General features: G+C 55.9%; 1 protein-coding gene across 8 annotated transcripts in view; it reads right to left on the reverse strand.

Annotated features, from left to right (window-relative positions):
- Positions 1-18,494, reverse strand: part of TEAD3 (TEA domain transcription factor 3) — a 51,194-nt gene that overhangs the window by 21,184 nt on the left and 11,516 nt on the right. For 4 of the 8 annotated variants that reach the window (XM_014520662.2, XM_014520663.2, XM_006025237.3 and 1 more), the window contains exon 2: positions 4,325-4,579. In XM_014520662.2, the coding sequence (XP_014376148.1) occupies positions 4,325-4,460 (136 nt within the window). In that variant the 5' untranslated portion in view covers positions 4,461-4,579. Of the gene's footprint in view, positions 1-893; positions 1,130-4,324; positions 4,580-7,746; positions 7,768-12,730; positions 12,793-18,494 lie in introns of those variants that run through there. The other 4 variants (XM_025206039.1, XM_025206038.1, XM_025206034.1 and 1 more) reach the window with 3 other exon arrangements.

Below are 18,494 nucleotides of genomic sequence, written 5' to 3' on the forward strand. Positions count from 1 at the left end.
TGCCCAGTGCATTCACACATCCAACTTTCATGCGAGAGAGGCAGGCACCCTACTGGGGAAGAGAGGGGAACCAGAGCCACTGACTAGGGAAGGGATTCACCGCAAGGAAGCAGTGGCTCTCCTTAACCAACTCACAAAAGGACACAGTCCCACTGAGCCCCTTCCTTTGGCCTGGGTTGGAGGTGGGAGGCCCAAACTGACTGAAATACCCCTCCCATGGCACTCACCCCCCTGGGAGAGGACCCTGCTGCTCTGCCTCCAGTTCTAAACACTGCCCAGATGGCAGAGGTGGCTGGGGAAGGGGGCACAGAGAGAGGGGAAGAGAAAGGGGAAAGGAGTTTTTGAGCGGAGAATGAAAGCAGAACTGGGCCACTGTCTCTTTAAGCAGCTGCCAGATGTCTCCGAGAGGCTGGAAAAACCGGTTTGCACACTTGGGTTTGCTGAGCGCAGGCCAAGCTCCCCGGCGGCACTTCAACTATTCCTGGAGAAATCCAAAAAATGCACCCGCTTTGGAATCCTCCAGTTCCCTCTGCCTCCATCCCCAGGGCCCTGGGCTACAGGGGCCCTGCTGGGCGGGCTGGATGGATGGATGGATGGGGACCAGGGCTGAGAGGCAGGCCCATGCAGCCAGAGGTGCCTTTGGGTGATCCCGAGCAGGGCAGAGGAGACATCTTGACTTACTGCAAGGAGCCTGGAGATGGGGAGGGCGGGAGACAGGGGAAGAACTGGAGACACCAGGGATTGCAGGAGGACGGAGTAGCTAAGAGAAGGGTGAAAGCTTAGGGAGAGCTTGCTAAAGCGGGTCCTGGGCAAATTCATGCAGCATGTGGCCATCTCCCCCCATGAAGGGGCTGAATTTCGTGGGTGCTCTGGGACCCCCTCCTGGGACTAGCCTGAAGAGAGATGTCTGGTAGCCTCTGCCATCTGCGCTTCCCTTCAGCTTAGGGTTGGTTCTCAAGCAAACCGCCTGGTTCATGTTGTCTGTGATATGTCTGCTGGCACCAAGAGTGACTGTGACCAGTTTCCCTTCCAGAATAGGATCCACATGCAGCAGCTCATCTGTTGGCCCTTCTATAGTGCCTTTTGCTGTTCCCTGAGATCAGCACACTCCTGCACGATAGTCATTTGCCTTATTTTATGGAGGGGAAAAGCAAGACAAAATCAGGGCTAGAGCTAGGAGCAGAACTTCCCGAAGCCTAATAGCAGAGGTTAAAGTACAAGACAAGACAGAGTCTTCCTCTGCTCTCTTGGCTTCTCCCCCCAGTTCACCCTCCAGCATCATTATCCAGGGTGTGCGACATGATGGTCCATCCCCAGGGAAATGGGTTTGAAGTCACAAACGTGGGATTGTGACGTCACATGACTTGGGCAGCAACACAGGAGACAATCTATTTGCACCCACCCAAGGCAGTGACCGCCAGAGGAGAAACAGAAAAAGCACAGGACAGGCTGATGGGGTTTAAACTACCATCCTGCATCTCAATAGCAAGGCATCACACTCCAATACTAGATGGGAGCATGGGGCAGGGAACCACTCACTTGCACCTTCCCAGTGGCATCCTGGGCTTTCCTGCAATGTTTCTTATCCAAACGCTGGCCAAGCCCTGTCTTGTATTCAGCTGATAGGATGCAAGAATCTATGGCACAGAGGTAGGGATGGAGGGAGCAGGCAGCTGTGGGATACTGGAACTGGGGTTTTTAAGCCTCTTCTCTCCATAAACATGTCCCGCTTCTGCATGGCAGGGACACCTTAACGGACAAGTCAAGGCATGGACGAACATGGCCCATTCCACTCTTGGCTACACTGCTGAGAAATACTGATACCAATAGAAGAGTTTTTATGGGGTGTCTATCAGAGCTGCTGCAAACTGGACTGAGATCCATCAAAACGTGTTTCCGAAGGCCCCCAACACACAGCTGCCAACACAGATATGGCCTGACCTCAAGCAGCAGCCTCTTATCACAGTCCCTCTCCCCCTTGACTCACACAGCACTCATCTGTCTTGTCATGACAATAAAGTTACAGAAACTGAAATGTAGGCTCCATGTCTCACCTTGACAAACCATGCAAGGTGGAGACAGATGCAGAGGCATGCCACAGCCTGGCATCAGCAAGGTTTCTCTCCCATAGTTTCTCACCTGGCCACCTTCTAACTTCTTTTGCTCGTTATGTTTTTAAACATGAACCGAAAGGAAGACACCCCAGTCCGCGCCCTCCGCCCCTCACCATCAATGGGGTTCAGACTTCTCCCTGCTGGGCTCTCTACCAACAAGGTGATCCCGTCCGACACAGAGGACTGGGCCAAACGCATGACTTAGTGGGAGAAACATGACCCGTTGGGCCAGAAATGGAGGGCACAAATCTGTGGGGGAAGGAGACATCCCTGCGAACAGTCTCTGGCTCTACGAGCAAAGAAAACAACCCCCAGAAACTAGGAAGCCACTGGCTGCCACTGGGTGCAAAACCAAGAAGTGGTGCTGAAGGAGCCTTGGAGCAGAAGGAAGGAGTGCTTTCTTTATGACCCGCACAAGAGGCCAGACACACCGGCTGGCACGCCCAAGCCCAGGTGCGTGGGCTCCCTGTGCAGAGTTGCTCTCCGAGGCTGAAGCGACATCACCAAACCAGTCAGTCTGGCAAGGCAGAGAAAGGGAGGGAGCGAGAGAACCAAGGAGGGAGGGGCTGAGACAAGGCAGAGATGCAACAGAGGGAGGGACAGAGACCAGGGAAGGGGAACACAAAGCAAATGTGGGTCAACAGCGTGGGGAACACAGCTTAACGCTACCCCATGAGTCATGTCCCTTCATAGGCTCATAAAAGATTAAGGTTGGAAGAGACCTCAGGAGGTCAACTAGTCCAACCCCTGCTCAAAGCAGGACCAGCCCCAACTAGATCATCCCAGTCAGGGCTTTGTCCAGCCAGATCTTAAAAACCTGCAAGGATGGAGATTCCACCTGCTCCCTGGGTACCCTGTTCCAGTGTTTTACTACCCTCCTAGTGAGACAGTTTTTCCTGATATCTAACCTAAACTTCCCCTGCTGCAACTTGAGCCCATTGCTCCTTGTTCTGTCATCTGCCACCACTGAGAACAGTCCAGCTCCATCCTCTTTGGAACCGCCCTGCAGGGAGCTGAAGGCTGCTATTAAGTCCCCTCTCAGTCTTCTCTTCTCCAGACTAAATAAGCCCAGTTCCCTCAGCTCATAAAACACGTGCCCCAGCCCCCAAACCATTTTCACTGCCTTCCACCGGATGCTCTGCAATTTGTCCACATCCTTTCTGCAGTGGGGCCCAAAACCGGACACAGTACTCCAGGTGTGGCCTCACTAATGCTGAATGGAGGGGAATAATTACTTCCCTTGACCTACTAGCAACACTCCTACCAATGCAGCCCAGGATGCTGTTAGCCTTCTTGGCAACGAGAGCACACTGTTGCCTCATTCAGCTTATTGTCCACTGTATTGTCCACTGTAGAGCTGCTGCTTAGCTGGTTGTCCCCAGCCTGTACCAGTGGACAGCGTTGTTCTGTCCTAAGTGCTAGACTTTGCATTTCTTATCGAATCTCCAAGATGGCCATCCCTGAAGGGCCCATGGAGGGGGTAGGAGAAAGCTACCAGGGACACAACCCAAAACACCCAGGTTCCAAGGCTAGTGTACACCTTCTGCGACATGGCTCAGGTCAGTGACTGGGAGGCAGGGCAGGCCCTGGTTATACCAAGAGCTCTCAGTGCCCCTGTATCAAGGACCTCTCTGGGTTGAGAGGCTGGTGGGCTGAGCTCTGAGAGGCAAGTCTGCAGTACATGAGCTCCCCTGACCGGCCTGTGGCTCCAAGATTACACGAGCCTGGGAAGTCTTACATGCAGGGAGATTTCAGCTCTCAGGAGAAGAGATGAGGAAGAGAGCCTCCAGTCCCAGCAGGTGCTGCAGAAACCATTGCAAGCCAACCTATTTCAATGCTGAGCCTGCTCACACCCAGCCAAACCCCCTTGGACACTTTGGATGGGCTGCATCAGTCCTGGGGATCAAGCTGAAACCTCCTCCTGCAGCCAGGCCAGCCCAGCATCGTTCACTTGCATTTAATGCCAGGACATTAACCCCAATGGAGTCAGAAACAGGTCAGCTCGATCAAGGGGACATCTTCTCTGTTGATTTGGGTTTGGAAAGGAGCAGCATTCACCCCTGAGAGGTGCTAGCTGCCATTATGCATCTTACCTGGATGTTCACATGACATTAAGTGTTGTCAGTTTGACTAAGCAGCAATACGCCTGCAATCCCTGTTTGGCAAGACCTGTCCAACCTCCAGAGGTGCCCAGGCCAGGTCTCACTCACCGTACATCTTGCCCTCGTCCGAGAGGATGATTTTCCGCCGGCCGCAGGGCGGGTAGATCGCCAGCGCCTCCTGGAAGCTCTGCTCGATGTCCGGACTCCACACCCCCTCGGCATCATTGTCCAGGCTCTTGTCCATTCCCTCCTGTCCATCTTCCCGCCCCTCCCCGGGGCTGCCGCTGGCGTTCCAGCTGTTGGACGCTATTGTGATGGCTGCTCTGGGCTCCGACCCTGAGCCCCAAATGGGAACTTGTCAACCTGATAGAAGAAAGCAAAGGTCATTGATCAGTCACAACTCAGCCAGGGGCTTCTCCCTCTGGGCCTTCAGACATGCAGTCCCCATCACAAGCAGCTGACTACGTGGCCTCCTGCTTGCCAAGTGACGGCAGGGGAAAGCAAGTGTCCCTAGCAGAAGAGGCAGAGCCCATGGAAAATCAGCTGGTAATATTGGGTGAAGGGGGCTTGAATGCAGAAGACCCAGACTCGGCCTTACGAACACTTTAATCCTCAAGCCCTGGGAAGAACAGGGTCTATTTGGGGATCCAAAAATGGACCAATGCAGGTGCTCTTCAGAGGGGAAGATGTTGGCTCAATCAAAGACAGAAGGGCAGGTCTCATGGCAGGCCAGGGCCAGGGCTGAGACGTGTGTAAATACATAACAGCATGGCCCCCAATCCTGAGACATGACCTTGTCCTCTTCTCCCCCATTACAACACAGTCCTTGGGAGCCTCCAGGCCCAAGATACCAATATCCCCTCCTCTGCACAGCCACCATATGTTATGGTACAGCCACCAGACACAACCATGCCACCCTTCCCCATTTCATGTAGCACAGCCCAGCCCCTGGGAGCCTCCAGCCCTGGCAATGCGGCCCCTCTTCTAGCTGCCGTCGATACAAGAGACATGGTCTGCTTGCAAGAGTAGCCTTTGCTGAAGGAGACATGCAAATCCCAGCCTAGCCAGCAAGGCTTGGGGAGACAGGGGGAAAACTCTTGAGTCCAAAGGCAGGATTTCCCGGTCTTCCAGGGAGGTTTACTCCTCTCCTTGGCTAGGAGCAGGGTTTGTGACGCCAGGCAGCAATTTAGGAGCGGTCTAGGAGATTCAGGTGCCCGACTCCTGTTAATTTAACAGGGGCCGTGAGTCCTGATCCCTTGCAAACCTCAAGCCTCGCCTTGCTTCGGGAGTCTGGTTAAACACATCTCTTTCAATAGGCCTGACCCGCCTCCTCTCCCCCGCAGGTCCTGGATGTGGTGGGTAGGGTGCACCCTGCCTGGGGGCCCCTTGGGGAAGCTCCCCTCCCTGGACAGGTTTTGCCAGGCAGGCCACAGCCCCCTGCCTGCTGCTCCCAGCTCTGCTCTCACTCCCCCTTTCCTGTCCGGCTCCCAGCGCAGGCCCCGTGTTTTGCAATAACATGTTTGGCGGCAGCTGCTCGCTGGTGGTGGGGAGCGGAGAACAGAGAGGTGTCTCCTTTAGCGAGACACTTCCCGGACAGGCTGGGAGTGCACAACAAAGGTCTCCGCTGCAGACATCTCCTTTTAAAGGAACTGCGGCAGCCGCTGGCTCAAGGGCTCCACCATTCTTTTTTTTTTTTAAGTAACTTTTTTTCTGTCTCTCCCCAAGCCCCGTGATGTCACCCAGTCTCTCCAGCTTCCCACCCCCCTCTCCCTGCTCGCCCCCCCCGCCCCCCCCCTCTTTGGGAGCAGTGTGGCCAAATAAGGAGAACAGAATTGGAGCAGTTCGCCAAAGAGGGGGGGGAGGGATGATGGGGGAAGGCTGCCGTCCGTCCACGCACAGCTTCACAGCTCCCCAAACACATGCACACACACACACATGCATGCACGCACATGCATGTTGGGAGCCGGGCTCTGGGATGGAGCTGCCAGGGATTTTTTTGGGGGTGGGGAGGGCGGGAGGCTTGGTGTGTGCGTCTGGGTGTGCAGGAGCTCGCATGCACGGGTGAGGGAACCCGGACATCCTGGCTGTTGGCTCCGCGCATAAGGGGTGACCAGGCAGTGGGGCCACGATGGGGAAGGGATTTTAGAGGGCAACAGGGTAGCTGCCAGGTGCCAGCACCCAGCCGGATCCAGGGGTGCCACAGAATTTCACCCACTGGCAGCAAATAGAGAAGGGCGAGGTCTTTTCCTCTGTGACACTGAGGCCCCGTACTGCCAAAGAGATGGGAGAGTTTCCTTGGAGGTGCTGTGCCCCCCCGCCCCACGTGCACGCAGCGTGGGGCTCCTGTTCACACAAAAGAGGACCCCACCACGCCGAAGTAGGGCAGCACCGTGGGTTTGGCAGAGCTGGGAACCCTTCTGATTCAGGGAACGGGCCAGCGGCTCGCTGGGGTCTGGGAACAGCCTGTCCTGTATGTACACGACCTTCCTCTGAACCAGCGGGGACTGGCCCCATGGACACAAGACTGGAGCTAAGGGGACCCCTGGCCCAAGCCAGTCAAGCGATCCTTGTGTCACCACCACTCCTCCTGCCTGCTCGTGCTGTTATTATTGGGGTCCCTGCCAAGGGGCCCCACCAGGACATGCTCGGCGCTGTATAAACCCATTGAAAGACACTGGGCTGGTCTAACCACAGCCCTTGTGTGACCCTGTAGAGCTCGGACAAGTCAAGCCCCCAGTCCCAGCTGCAGTCTCCTAGGTGAATTAGTGTCCACAAGCCTCCTCCCCAAGCTGAAAACCTCAGGTCACTCTTGGGTTTCCTGCCTTTGGAGAAAGGAAAGGGGACACAGTGAGGCCGAATGATTGCACAGAGAGAGGAGGGAGATCGGTGCTCCCCTCCCTCCACCCCACTGGAGACCGCGGGTGGGAGAGACCCCTGGGACTGGCTCCTGGAAGGTGTGAGCCGCAGCTTAATTATAAAACCTGTGTCTGGCCAGGCTGAGAAATTCCATTTCCTGGAGGGAGGGTGCAGGCTCATGGCAAGTCACAGCTTTGACGTAAAGCACAAGAGATGAATCCAGCGCTCCACCCAGCCCTTACAAAACTGCAACGACAACAACAATTAGGAAACCAGCAGCGCTGGATGTGCTGTAGAGGTGTCAGGCTGCCTAACCTGCCGGGCGGGGGAGGCAGAAGAGAGACCCGTCACGTGCCTCCTACCTCGGCTTCTTCCTGGAGGGAGCCCGCTGCCCTCCCTAAATTCAGGCCAGGCCCTGCGCCCCCCCCCCGGAGCTCTGCAAGCCTCAGGTATCATCTGGGGGCTTCACAGGACCCCGCTCTGCTCCCACAGCTTGGGTTGCCTCTTTATAAGCCACATACGTAAGTTATAGCATGACTCACAAAGCTATTCCATCACTGCTCCCCACAGATATATTCATCCTCCTTCTTCTTTTCTACCTTCTGCCCTTCCCTCTTTATCTTTCTCTCCCCTCCCATTCTTTCTTCTCTCTTCTAAAACCTTCAGGTACTCACTCAAATCATCCAGGAGGCAGCCCCCAAACCTCTACTCTCTGCACACAGGACCGAGGCAGAGGGGGTAGAGAGCACAGCACAAGTGCTGGACTTTCTCAGTTCAATGGGATCGTACTACAGGGCCACACTAGCAGACACAGGCATGAGGGGCATGGCCAGCCCAGCGCAGGAAAACTCCTATACAAAGCCAGTACATAAGCCACTCCTTGCCCCTCCCTCCTCCTCTGCCCTTAACGTAGCAGAGTAAAGCTGTGGCCAAAGGAGGGGTGAGGAAAATACGACAAACCAGTCATCAACTGTGGGTTCAGTCCCTTGCACCCGCTGCAGCCAGCCCTAGACACACGCACACCCGCTGATCAGAACAGCAGCACCCTGCGACTTGGCCCAGAGGCTCAGGGTGGGTGGTAAGTAGGGTGACCATGCATCCCGGTTTGGCCAGGACAGTCCCAGATTTCGAAGGCCAATCCTGGCCGGTTGGTGAAAATTAAAACACGAGTCCTGGAATCGCAGGGATGTGGGACGCAGCCTGGTGGGGAGACGGAGTGGCTCGATGCACCAGGCAGCTGCACCTCCCTGCCGGACTGTGCCCGCGCCCCTGTCCTCCAGCCTCTGTCACTGCCTGCAGCAGCACTGTTGACTCGGTCACCCTAGGAAGTCCTGGATTTCCTTATGGTATAAGTGCCACATCCAGCCCATTAACACCAGTTCTTTACCTCTTATGTCCACGATCCTTTAATCTCACAGTAATGTAAGAGCCATGCTTTTCTTGCCTGTGGGCACCTGACCTCATGTCCACAACTTCTTAAAACACAGGTAAAAATAAGAACACAGCACTTGACATCCCACCTCCAGACACTCTCCCACCAAGTGAAAGGGAGCAGGCAGGTGTCTGGGGGGACGTCCTTGAGATGTGGGCAATGGGGAATGCTGGGCTTCTCAGCCAGCTTGCTCTGACCCACACCATTTCACACCACGCAACTCCATCTGCTGTGATGTTGTACTGGTGTGAGAGGGCACTGAGCCCATGGAGATGGCCTAAGCCAGGGATGGACAATTATTTGGGCTGGAGGACGACTTACGGAGTTGTGGCAAGCCGTTGTGAGCCAGATCAGCACCCTCCCAACTCCCTAAATGACTCTGCCCCTGCATTGTCACTGCCTGCCAATCTCTGCCCCAGCAGTTCCATGAAGACAAGCCCAGGACCCTGGCAGGAAGGGCATGCTTGGATGGGATGAAGCCACAGGCAGGTGGGGAGAAGCATCTGGGAGCAGGATGGCTGAGTGGGGCCGGGATCTTGGGATGGTGACAGCAAGGGGCTGGGGCCAGGGCAGAGCCGCGACCCACACCCCGCATGCCCCTGCTCACAAAATCGGCGCCTGCTGCAGGGATGTGCATAGAGCAGTGATCGTGGCTCTGCCCTGGGCCCCAGCCCCGTGCTGTCACCAACCCAAAATCCTGGCCCTGGCCCCACCAGCTTGTCTCGCTCCCCGCCTACCTGCAGTACCATCCCTTCTGTCCAGCTGAGTGCACCCTGCCCATGCAGGTCCCGAGCCAGTCTCCATCTGGTGGGTGTGGGGTGGATGGGCCAGGGTGCCTGGGCAGCAGGAGCAAGTCCAGCAGTGGTGGCAACACTAGCAGCAGCAGCCAGAAGGATCTGCTGCTGCTGGGGCTACCAGGAAGTGGAGTCCATCCACTGCGTCACTCCAGCCCGGCTGTGCACCCAGGGGTGGCAAGGCCGGCCACACGCATCACAGCCAGGGCTGCCCACTGCATCTGGGCTGGGTAGGGCTGAGGGACCCACAGTGGACTAGTTAAAATCCCTTGTTGAGCCGGATCCGGCCCACAGGCTGTATTTTGCCCGCCCCTGGTCTAAACCCGTTCCTCTATACACAGGCAAGACATGGCACCAGAAGAGAGATGCATCAGATACATCAGTGTCCCCCCTTGGTCTCAGCTTGCTCAGTCATCCTGGAAAGGACCGAGGGGTACAAAGAGGCAAGCTCAAGGGCATGTCACACAAATGACAGCAGCTGAAGACTCTAGAGCAGTTCCGCCGTCTTCAACAAAGCCATGCTGATTTCCAGCTCCCAAGGGTCTTACCTGAGAAGTCAGGTGCAGAGAAGGCTGTTCCCAGCAGTAAGGATGTCCTCTACCTTTTGGACACAGAACAGCACAAGGAATGAAGACCAGGGCTTGAGGAGCATTAGCAATGGGCTGCAGAGCTAGGACAGAAGAGGACCGAAGTCCCCCCGCTTTACCAGTGATAAGTCAGGGTGCTCTTGATATTTTGGGCACGGTGCCTGGTAGTTGCGCACGGGGGTTGTTTGTGAAGCTTTTAAGAACAGGTTAGACAAACTGCTGTTTAGGCTGGTCTACTCAGGGATAATCCTGCCTCAAGCAAGGGGTTGGACTAGATGTGACCTCGTGAGGTCCCTTCCAGCCCTGCTTTTCTCCGATTCTAAGAGAAAGTGAAAAATCCCAGTGCAAGGTTTGAGGGAGGCAGGGAACTTGGTGCTAGGAATTCTGCACTGATGGTGAAGACCCTTCCTGCCCCACTGCTGATGGGGTAGTGTGCCCCTATTTATAGGCAAGAGCAAGGTTACCACAAGACAGGGAGAGGATGATCTTACAGGCTCCAGTTCATGTCTCATTTTCAAGGCAGCTCAAAGTTGGTGGAGACCTGACTTGACCTGGCACTCAGGAAGTGGGGGAAGGAAAAAGAGATGGGTTTTGTCAAGACAGTGAAGTGGGGATCTGTATTGAGGCTGTTAAGATAAAGAAGACAAATACGCACAGTCTCCAGCACCTGGCAGAGGGAACCCCACTGCGCAGGGGGCCGTAGCACAAGCAGCTGGCCTTGAATCAGGGAGAATGGCAGGGAGACCAGAGCTCAGATACAGAGTAAGGGAGGCAGCAGTAGTGGCTGTGGAGATGTCAAACTGCCCCACAAAACTAAACCACCGAAGAATTTGGCTTGACCAGCCATTTCTGCTCACAAGAGATGCTAGCCTGAAATAGCAGAGGGCTACCGGTCAGGACTGAGGTGGATTAGCAGAGCAGGACTGCAAACGCAGAGAAGTCTGCAGAGCAGGGTGCATGGGCAGAGCTGACCGGTGGAGCCCAGAACTGGAATAGCAGGGGCTGCAGGTCAGGAGCAAGGCACAGAGGCAGAGCCGTGTGCAGGAGCAGCCTGGACTGCAAGAGCAGACGGTGCTGCAGGTCAGACAGAGGGTGCACCTGGGAAGCAGCCGGGAACCAGAAGAGCAAGGTGCGATAGAGATCAGGACGGGGGCGTACTACCAGAGCTGGAGGCGGATAGAAAAAGGGAGGAGTGCAAGACTGGAAGAGCAGGGATGTGGCAGGTCCATATTGCCAGGCATCAGCAGAGCTAGAAGCAGATGCCAGCACCATGCCTGGGTCTCATCAGCATCTTTCAACCACAGCAAGCCTCATTGCTCCATGCTGGAAAGCCCCATACTTTCCTCTCCTCTCTGTCCCTAACAGCAACAGCTCTGGGCATTTTTCCTTTGTTGTTCAGCAGCCTCAAGGCCTCACTCAGGCCCCCCTTATCTCTCAATGGAGCCACCTCCACAACAGAAGCACAAAGCACTGCCCACAGAGAGAAGCCTGCCAAAAGGGAATACGTGACCCACTGCAAGATGCCCTCAGTCTCCCACCCACCCCCACAGCCAAGGGTAGCAGGGAACAGCCACTGGCACCCTCGTTCCCCACAGCCATTTCCCATCTCTTGGTCACACAGCATGTCTGCCTAAGATACAACTGATAAGGCTCAGTAAGGCTCTCAAGACATTGCAAGACCTGCCCTCCCTCCATCTCCAGACCCACTCCTCTCTCCGCAGCTCAAACTAGGGGAAAGGAGCCTGGCTTTTTGATGGGTACTTGAGTTTGCCTGGTGCCTTGGAGAGCACCTTCCACCTCTGCCCTACCTGCATCAGGGCAGTGTACCAAAGCTGGAGAAAGGCCATCACCATCCTACCCTGGCAGTCAGCACGAGGCCATCCCTGGTTCCCCAGATGAGACTCTCCAGCATTTTGTCCAGGTTGCTTTTAAGTAAAGCCAAGTAATGGGTCCATCCTGTCATGCTGCCCAGAGTCAGGAAGGCTGGGCTGACTTTCAGCCTGCGTTCTCCTTCCATCCCACCCCTCCTGGTTATACTCCTTGGCCCCTTATAAATAGCCCCTGCCCCTCCTTAGGGTTTCTGCCATCCGGCTACTTTAGGATGGGATTTACAACTTCACTTGCTGCTAACTTTGAGCTACACATTCCCATTTCTCCTTCTGGATGGATCCTACTGCTGCCTCCCTCCCCAGAGTGGAGGGCTCATACTGGGGACACAGCTCATCTCAATCAGACTCCAGAAGCATTACGCTCAAGGAAGTATCTTAGAAGAGGGCACCGGGCCTGGGATCTGATTGCAGAAGACCTGGGAGAATGACTCCTGAAGCTAAGACAACAGGAGAGATTCCTGCAGCAGGAGATTAATTAGGAGGGAGGCAGATGCTCTGGGAACAACAATCTCTAGCTCCCAGCTGAGGCTTCTCCAGGTCTATACTGCAGCATTATGCCACGGCGAAGTTCCCAACCAAGAAATCTGCCCTCCACCCTACCGCGACAGAGAAACGGGGCCACTAGCTGGGACAGGGCAACAGCAAGGCTGTTTTGGGCTGGGGGGCAAGTGGGGTCAGCTGAGAGAGGGTTTGGAGGGGCAGACAGATCTGTTGACGTGGGGATGACAAGAGAGGGAGGTTGGTAAAAGGGAGGCAGCCCACTAAACTGCTCCTCCTCTTGCCTTGGTGTCTCAGCTGCAAGCCCACCAGGCTGGCTGGTGCCATGCCAGCCCTCCCTGAGCCCACAGAAGTGCTCCTCTTTCCCCTGGACCCCATCTGAAAAGGATAAAAGTTCACAGACAAGCCCAGGCAAGAGGCTGCTGGCTGGGAGCGAGGCAGCAAGCTGCACCTCTTACCTGCAAAGACAAAAAGCTCCAGCTCACAGCCTGGGTGTGACCTCCCCCGACACAATCTGCTCCTGCAGTCAAGAAAACCAAAGGGAAGAAATCCAAGACTGCATGTTCCACTCTGACTTTCCCCTGCGGGGAGTTTCAGACAAGAGCTCCTTGGAGCACACCCGAGAAAACACAGCTCCCCTGTGCGGAGGTGGGAGGAGGGGGCTGAGACCTGCCCTGCTGCTGGGCAGGTGGGAAGGGTGTCACATCCACCACCCGGAGAGGAGCCACCAGCGCTCCAGAGGGGACACCTGGCTTCTGGACTTTGCGTGGACCGTGACTGTCTGCAGCTCTCAAATGCAAGTGAGTGGCTTGGCAGTCTAAGCAGCACAGTTCACAGGGCCTCAGCCCTGGGAATCACGGGTTTGCTCCCACCAGGGCTCAACCAGCCTGTCATCCTTCCCATGCCACTCAGAGGCATTCTCCGGTGCTGAGGTCCTGCCTGCTCTGCACAGACCCTAAAGGAGACATGAACTCAAAGCCAAGGACTTGTCCCAATACCTAGCACCAAACAGCCCGCTTCAACCAGTCCTGCTTCAGGTCTGCCCTGTGGAAAGCCAGGAACCTGCTCATAAACAGACCCCCAGACCCCCACAGTTGAGGTCTGTATTAAAATGGGTCTGAGTAAAATGCACTGGTACTACAGCAAGACAGAAGAGGATGACGGGAAAGAAATGGCAGACTTCATATGGTGGAGAGGGGATAGGCACAGACTTTTTCAGAGGCAAACCCTCTGAAAGAACAAGGAGTGACAGCACTGGGATGGCGATAGGTGCGCGGTGCGAGCTGTGTAACGGGACTACAATAGTTTAACTGTCACAGTATGTTTTGATCTGCCAAGTGAACCACAGTGGTCACTTGACTGGTTGTTAGAGGTACACCTATATATATATATATATATATATATATATAAATAAATATTTTTGCAAAAAACCCCAAAAACCTAGCACCAAACAGAGTTTCACACGCTCCCTGACACTTTCCTTCCCAGAGATGACTGCATTTTAGTAGCACCAGCACAATACAACTGCAGGGCCCTATGGGACAAAAGGCAACAGAGAAATGCAGAATTACCCACCAGTGAAATCAGGGGGAGGAGGAATAGGTGTAGGACCAGGGGAAAAGGCTGGCAGGGAAGCCACAGCTGTTGCAGGGTGGGTGCTGCTGCAGCCAGCTTCTTCCTCTTCTAGGGAACTTTCCTCCGTGCCCCCCAGGGAAACGTTCCCCTGACACAACTGCAGCAGGTGGACCGTCAAACTGGCACTGCTGGCCTGACCTGGCCATGCTGGGCGTACGCGCGCACACACACACGCACACACACACACACACACACACACACGAGTCTGGAGCTGTACCAAGGGCTAGTGAAGGTCACCGTGACTGAGGAAGCAAGAGACACTTGCTCCCCCTGCCTCCCTAATCGGGCTCCCTGTTCCTCCAGCCTAGAGACCAGAGTGGGGTGGTCAGCCCTGGGTCGTGCATGGCACTCGGGTGCCTGCCGGGAGGTCTCGCAGCTTGGAGGGGAGAGCTCCCACCAGTGCCACCCGCTTCTTCGCTTGGCAGCCCCATCCGGGGGGGAGACGGCATTGTGTGTATTTATAGCGCAGGGGGAGGGATGGAATTTGATTGCCAAGTTCAAGTCTTCAGCACAGCAGCAGCCTGCAGGCCTGGCACCGCGCTCTGTTGGAGGAGGCTGGTGGGAGAGGAACCGAGGGGAGGGATGAGAGAGAGAGGCCTGGGCTTGAGCAGAAAGCTGGAGGGGACGCAGGGCAGCACCCTTGCCCAAACCCCAAGCCCTTGCCTGTGCTCCACAGCACTGCAGCTCTAGGAACCACTGTCACAGCTGCCAGCTCCAGGTTCACCCTGAAAAATCTCTAGGCAAAGCCGCTGTTTGAGATGTCCCAGTCTGCTGCCATTCTGGGTACTGAGACAATTGCTGGAGCAAGGGCCTGGCACATCCTGGGTGCCTGCCCCACAGTGACAGGGGCTGAGCCCCAGGGTCAGGGGTCTGACAGTGCCTGGAAAGATCCCTTGTGTTCACCAAGGGCTCAACCCCAGGGTCAGGGAGGGCCTGGCAGAGGCTCCAGAGGAGCCAGCTCACACCAGACTCCACACCCAAACTGCAGGCTCATCCCCAGGGCTGGGGTCCCTTGGAGAGCTGACCATTCATTCAGCTCCAAGATGATTTTCACTGATGGGTGGTGGTGGTAACAGACCTCCATCTCCCCCCAACCCCCAAAGGGAACCACAGATGATAAGCCACTTATTTTCAGGTCCTGATCTGAAGGCTACTGGTCCGCCTCCACCCTGGCCCTTGGGCATCCCGTACTATCAGCACTGAGAGATCCCTTCCCTGTGAGCTGGGGTTTGAGCTGTAGGCTGCTGCACATTGAGTGTAGGTAACAGAAGTGCAAAACACTGCTGGTAGGGAGAGCACAAAGGGGCTGGGCTGGAGAGCAAAGGGCTCTAGGCAGACAAGAGTCTTCCTGGGGCTTTGTCCTGCCCAAAGCCCATGGACCAGCCAGTCCCTCTAATCTCCCTGTGCTGGCATCGAGCAGGTACTTTGGGAAGCAAACACGTGGGAGCTGGCAATCAAGGCAGCATCTTAGCAAAGATCCCCTTACTAATGAGGGGCCTGTACCTGACAGTCAGTAAATGTGGAGACTCAGATTCTGGCCACTTCCACATTAATGACCTCTCACTGGTCCTTATCAGTACCCACAAAAGCTGGCAGTGCCCTGACCACAATGCTGGCATGGTTGTATGTATGATACTCCCTTACCTAGAACACCCTGTATTGTTCCTCACTTCTAAGTTTATAATGCAGATTTACTAGGTGCTGTCAGAGAACTGTGCGTTCCTCCCCAGAAGTGGCTGCATTTTAGTGGCACCGAGGTATACGTAGCTTGAGAAGTGCTTTGGGGGTGTTCTTTGGGACAGAGGTCACTAAACACACACACACGGCATCGGAGGGGGCACAGAAACAGTTGTCCCCTCAAACACTGCAAAGACCCCAAGCCACAAGACACAGTGCGCCCCCCCACCCCCCTTGTGTCTGGGTGTTCGGCAAGAGAACACGCAGCCCTGGAAGCAGGTTCAGGGCTCCAACAGGAGGAAACAATTTGCAGGCACGCAGAGGCCTTCTTTAATATGCTTCTAATTTCTGGAAGGAGAGCGCTTTGCCGGGGGCATTCTCCATGATGCCGCCTCCTCGCCTGCCTGCTCCCCTTCAGCTCCTCCACATTTGTTTTGTCTGCCTGTTAACACGTTTTATCCGCCCCAATGCAGGGGAGGAAATGGGGGAGGGAGGCAGGGATGGGCAGGAAAGTGGGGCCAGCACCTGCAAAGCCAAGGGGAGGCGATAGCGCAGCTCACAGCAGTGGGAAGAAGGGGACCTTTAAGGGAGCCTGGAAGGAGAGAGGATCCCCCCGCCCCCCCAACACAGCCCAAGGGGTGGCAAGGACGAAGAGGGGAGGTTTCTGTGTGGGGCAGGCACTTCTACAAGCCTCCCATGGCGAGGAGACTGGCCTAAGGGCTTCTCAGAAACCAAGTTCACAAAGGCAGCAGCTTTGGTTCCTCCAATCTCTTCATGGCCTTTGGCCTGACCCCTGGGTAGGCAGTGCGTGAAGCTCTTGCCATGGCATTTGATGGGTACTGAGCACAGCGGAGACTGACCGCAACGGCGAGAGCATCGTGGTCAAGCCCGGTTCGGGGAGGGGGGCCTGACCTGTCTGACATTGAGAGTCAAACCCTTTCGGCCCCGCGGCGAGCAGCCATGGCTGCAGATGACGGCACTCCTGCCCGAGCCCACCATGCTGCTGGAGCGAGGGGGGCTCCCCTCACCCTGGGGTGGACAGCAGAGCAGGGCAGGGCAGCGCTGCCAGCCTGGGAGTGCAGGTCTTTGCCAAGAGCAATTAAAGCATTTGGCCAACTCTCCACAGGAGGCTTCCCCCAGCAATTGCAGGCTCGCTGGCCTGTAGCCTTGTCACTACAACTCATGAATTTGGGCGGGGAGGGGCCCTACCATGGCCTGGCAAGCTGCTCTCTACCCACCCAGGCAGCACAGAGCCTGGTGCCCCAGCGCCAAGCTAAGAGGTGCCACGCTGCTGTCTTTGAGACCCTGATCTGACCACAAAACATCTAATCCCGGTATTATGGGTCAAGCCGCCCTTTGCTGATCCTAAATTCCCCCTACATTTCTGCAGGGGCAGCTGTTCATTGCCTCCCCCCTCCGAAAGAGCTGTCCCACACTGTGCCCCAGAAGTGTCTGCATTTCAGCAAGGGGGGGGAAGCCATTCCTGCCTGCTACGTGGGTTCCCAAGAGCCGGAAAGCATTGTACTCAGCAGGGAAAGCAGCAACAGAGCACACTGCCAGGGTATTTCCACCCAACCGTCTCCTCCCCAGGGACCAAATCCTGGAGGCTGATGGACGCGGACCAGTGGGAGAGGGGGAGGGGTGCGATCCTTTTCTAAACAACTACTCCCTTGTATTTCGGGATTCCCACAGCTCAGGGCTGAGCTGTACTTCCACCTCTCCCTGCTACTAGGGGGTATCTTCCCCTGCCCAGAGGATCATACCAGGAGGAGGGGACTTAGAAATCAAAGCCGTCTAGGCTTCTTAAAGGCAAAGATGCATGGGGAAGCTCAGCCAGGGAACGAGCACGTGGGTTTGCTGCCCTCCTCTCCTCTTGGCCCAAATTTTCCTCCTCCTATCCACCCCGCCTGCAGCTCAGACAGAGGGGGCAGGGGATGCTGTAGGGCTCTGGGATGATGCAGACTCCGGTCTGCAAGGGCCGCCTCTCCACACCCCGCTGCTCCCTTGCGAGAGAGCCTGACTAATTTCCTTTCCTCTATCACTTCCTGTCTTTTCCGGCCTGGCATGGAGCTCAGGAAACAATCGGAGTGAGGAAACCACAGGAGGCCACGTGGCTGGTTGGCCACGAGGGAAGCGGCATCACTGATGGTGGCTCCTAAGGTCCCCAACGTACCTGGAAGGAGGGGACGGTCCACCCTGACCCCACTAGGCTACTTAGGGTTTTTGTCTGTTTTGTTTTTAATTTCCTGCCGGGGGCCACATTAGCTCCGAAGTCTATCGACGGAGCAGAGCTCAATCGTTCACGTCTGTGCGGCGCTACCGCCGGCAAGCATCCTACCTCCCACACTCTTCAGCCTGGGGCTTCAGATACTCCTGAATCCATGGCAAGCATCCTACGTGCAGACCCCAAGCCCAGACACCTTGCAGTTCAGATGCCCTCTAGTCTCACTTGCCCCTATCCAAAACACCAAAGCAGAAAGCTCAAGGGAAAGCCCAGGAGCAATCCCCCATCTCCATCAATTGCATAGCCAAGATTGTCGCATTTGGAGGTGCTTATAGACTCTCGCAGGGGTCAGTCTGCCTGCAGCGCAAAGGACAGGCCTTTATCCTCTAACTACACCAAGTCATGCAAGGCCGAGAAGAAGGGCTAGATCTCCTCCTCCCACCACCAGTGACAAAGGCAAGCACAACCCCTGGGCCGTGACTCAGCCTTCAGCCCGTGTGTGGCGAGTCAGATGATCCCTAACCCCTTCCAAACAAAGCTGCTCCTTTGCCTCCCTAATGACCGGCACACAACACAGGCTTTACCCCAGCTGGGCCAAGGGACACCGCACAGCCTGGCCCTGCCAGTGCACCCAGTGAGCAAGAGCTGCCATGCCCGAGCTGCCAGCTGGGGTGACAGGAGGCACA

Source organism: Alligator sinensis, unplaced genomic scaffold (genome assembly GCF_000455745.1).
Source record: "Alligator sinensis unplaced genomic scaffold, ASM45574v1 scaffold872_3, whole genome shotgun sequence".
NCBI lineage: Eukaryota > Metazoa > Chordata > Crocodylia > Alligatoridae > Alligator > Alligator sinensis.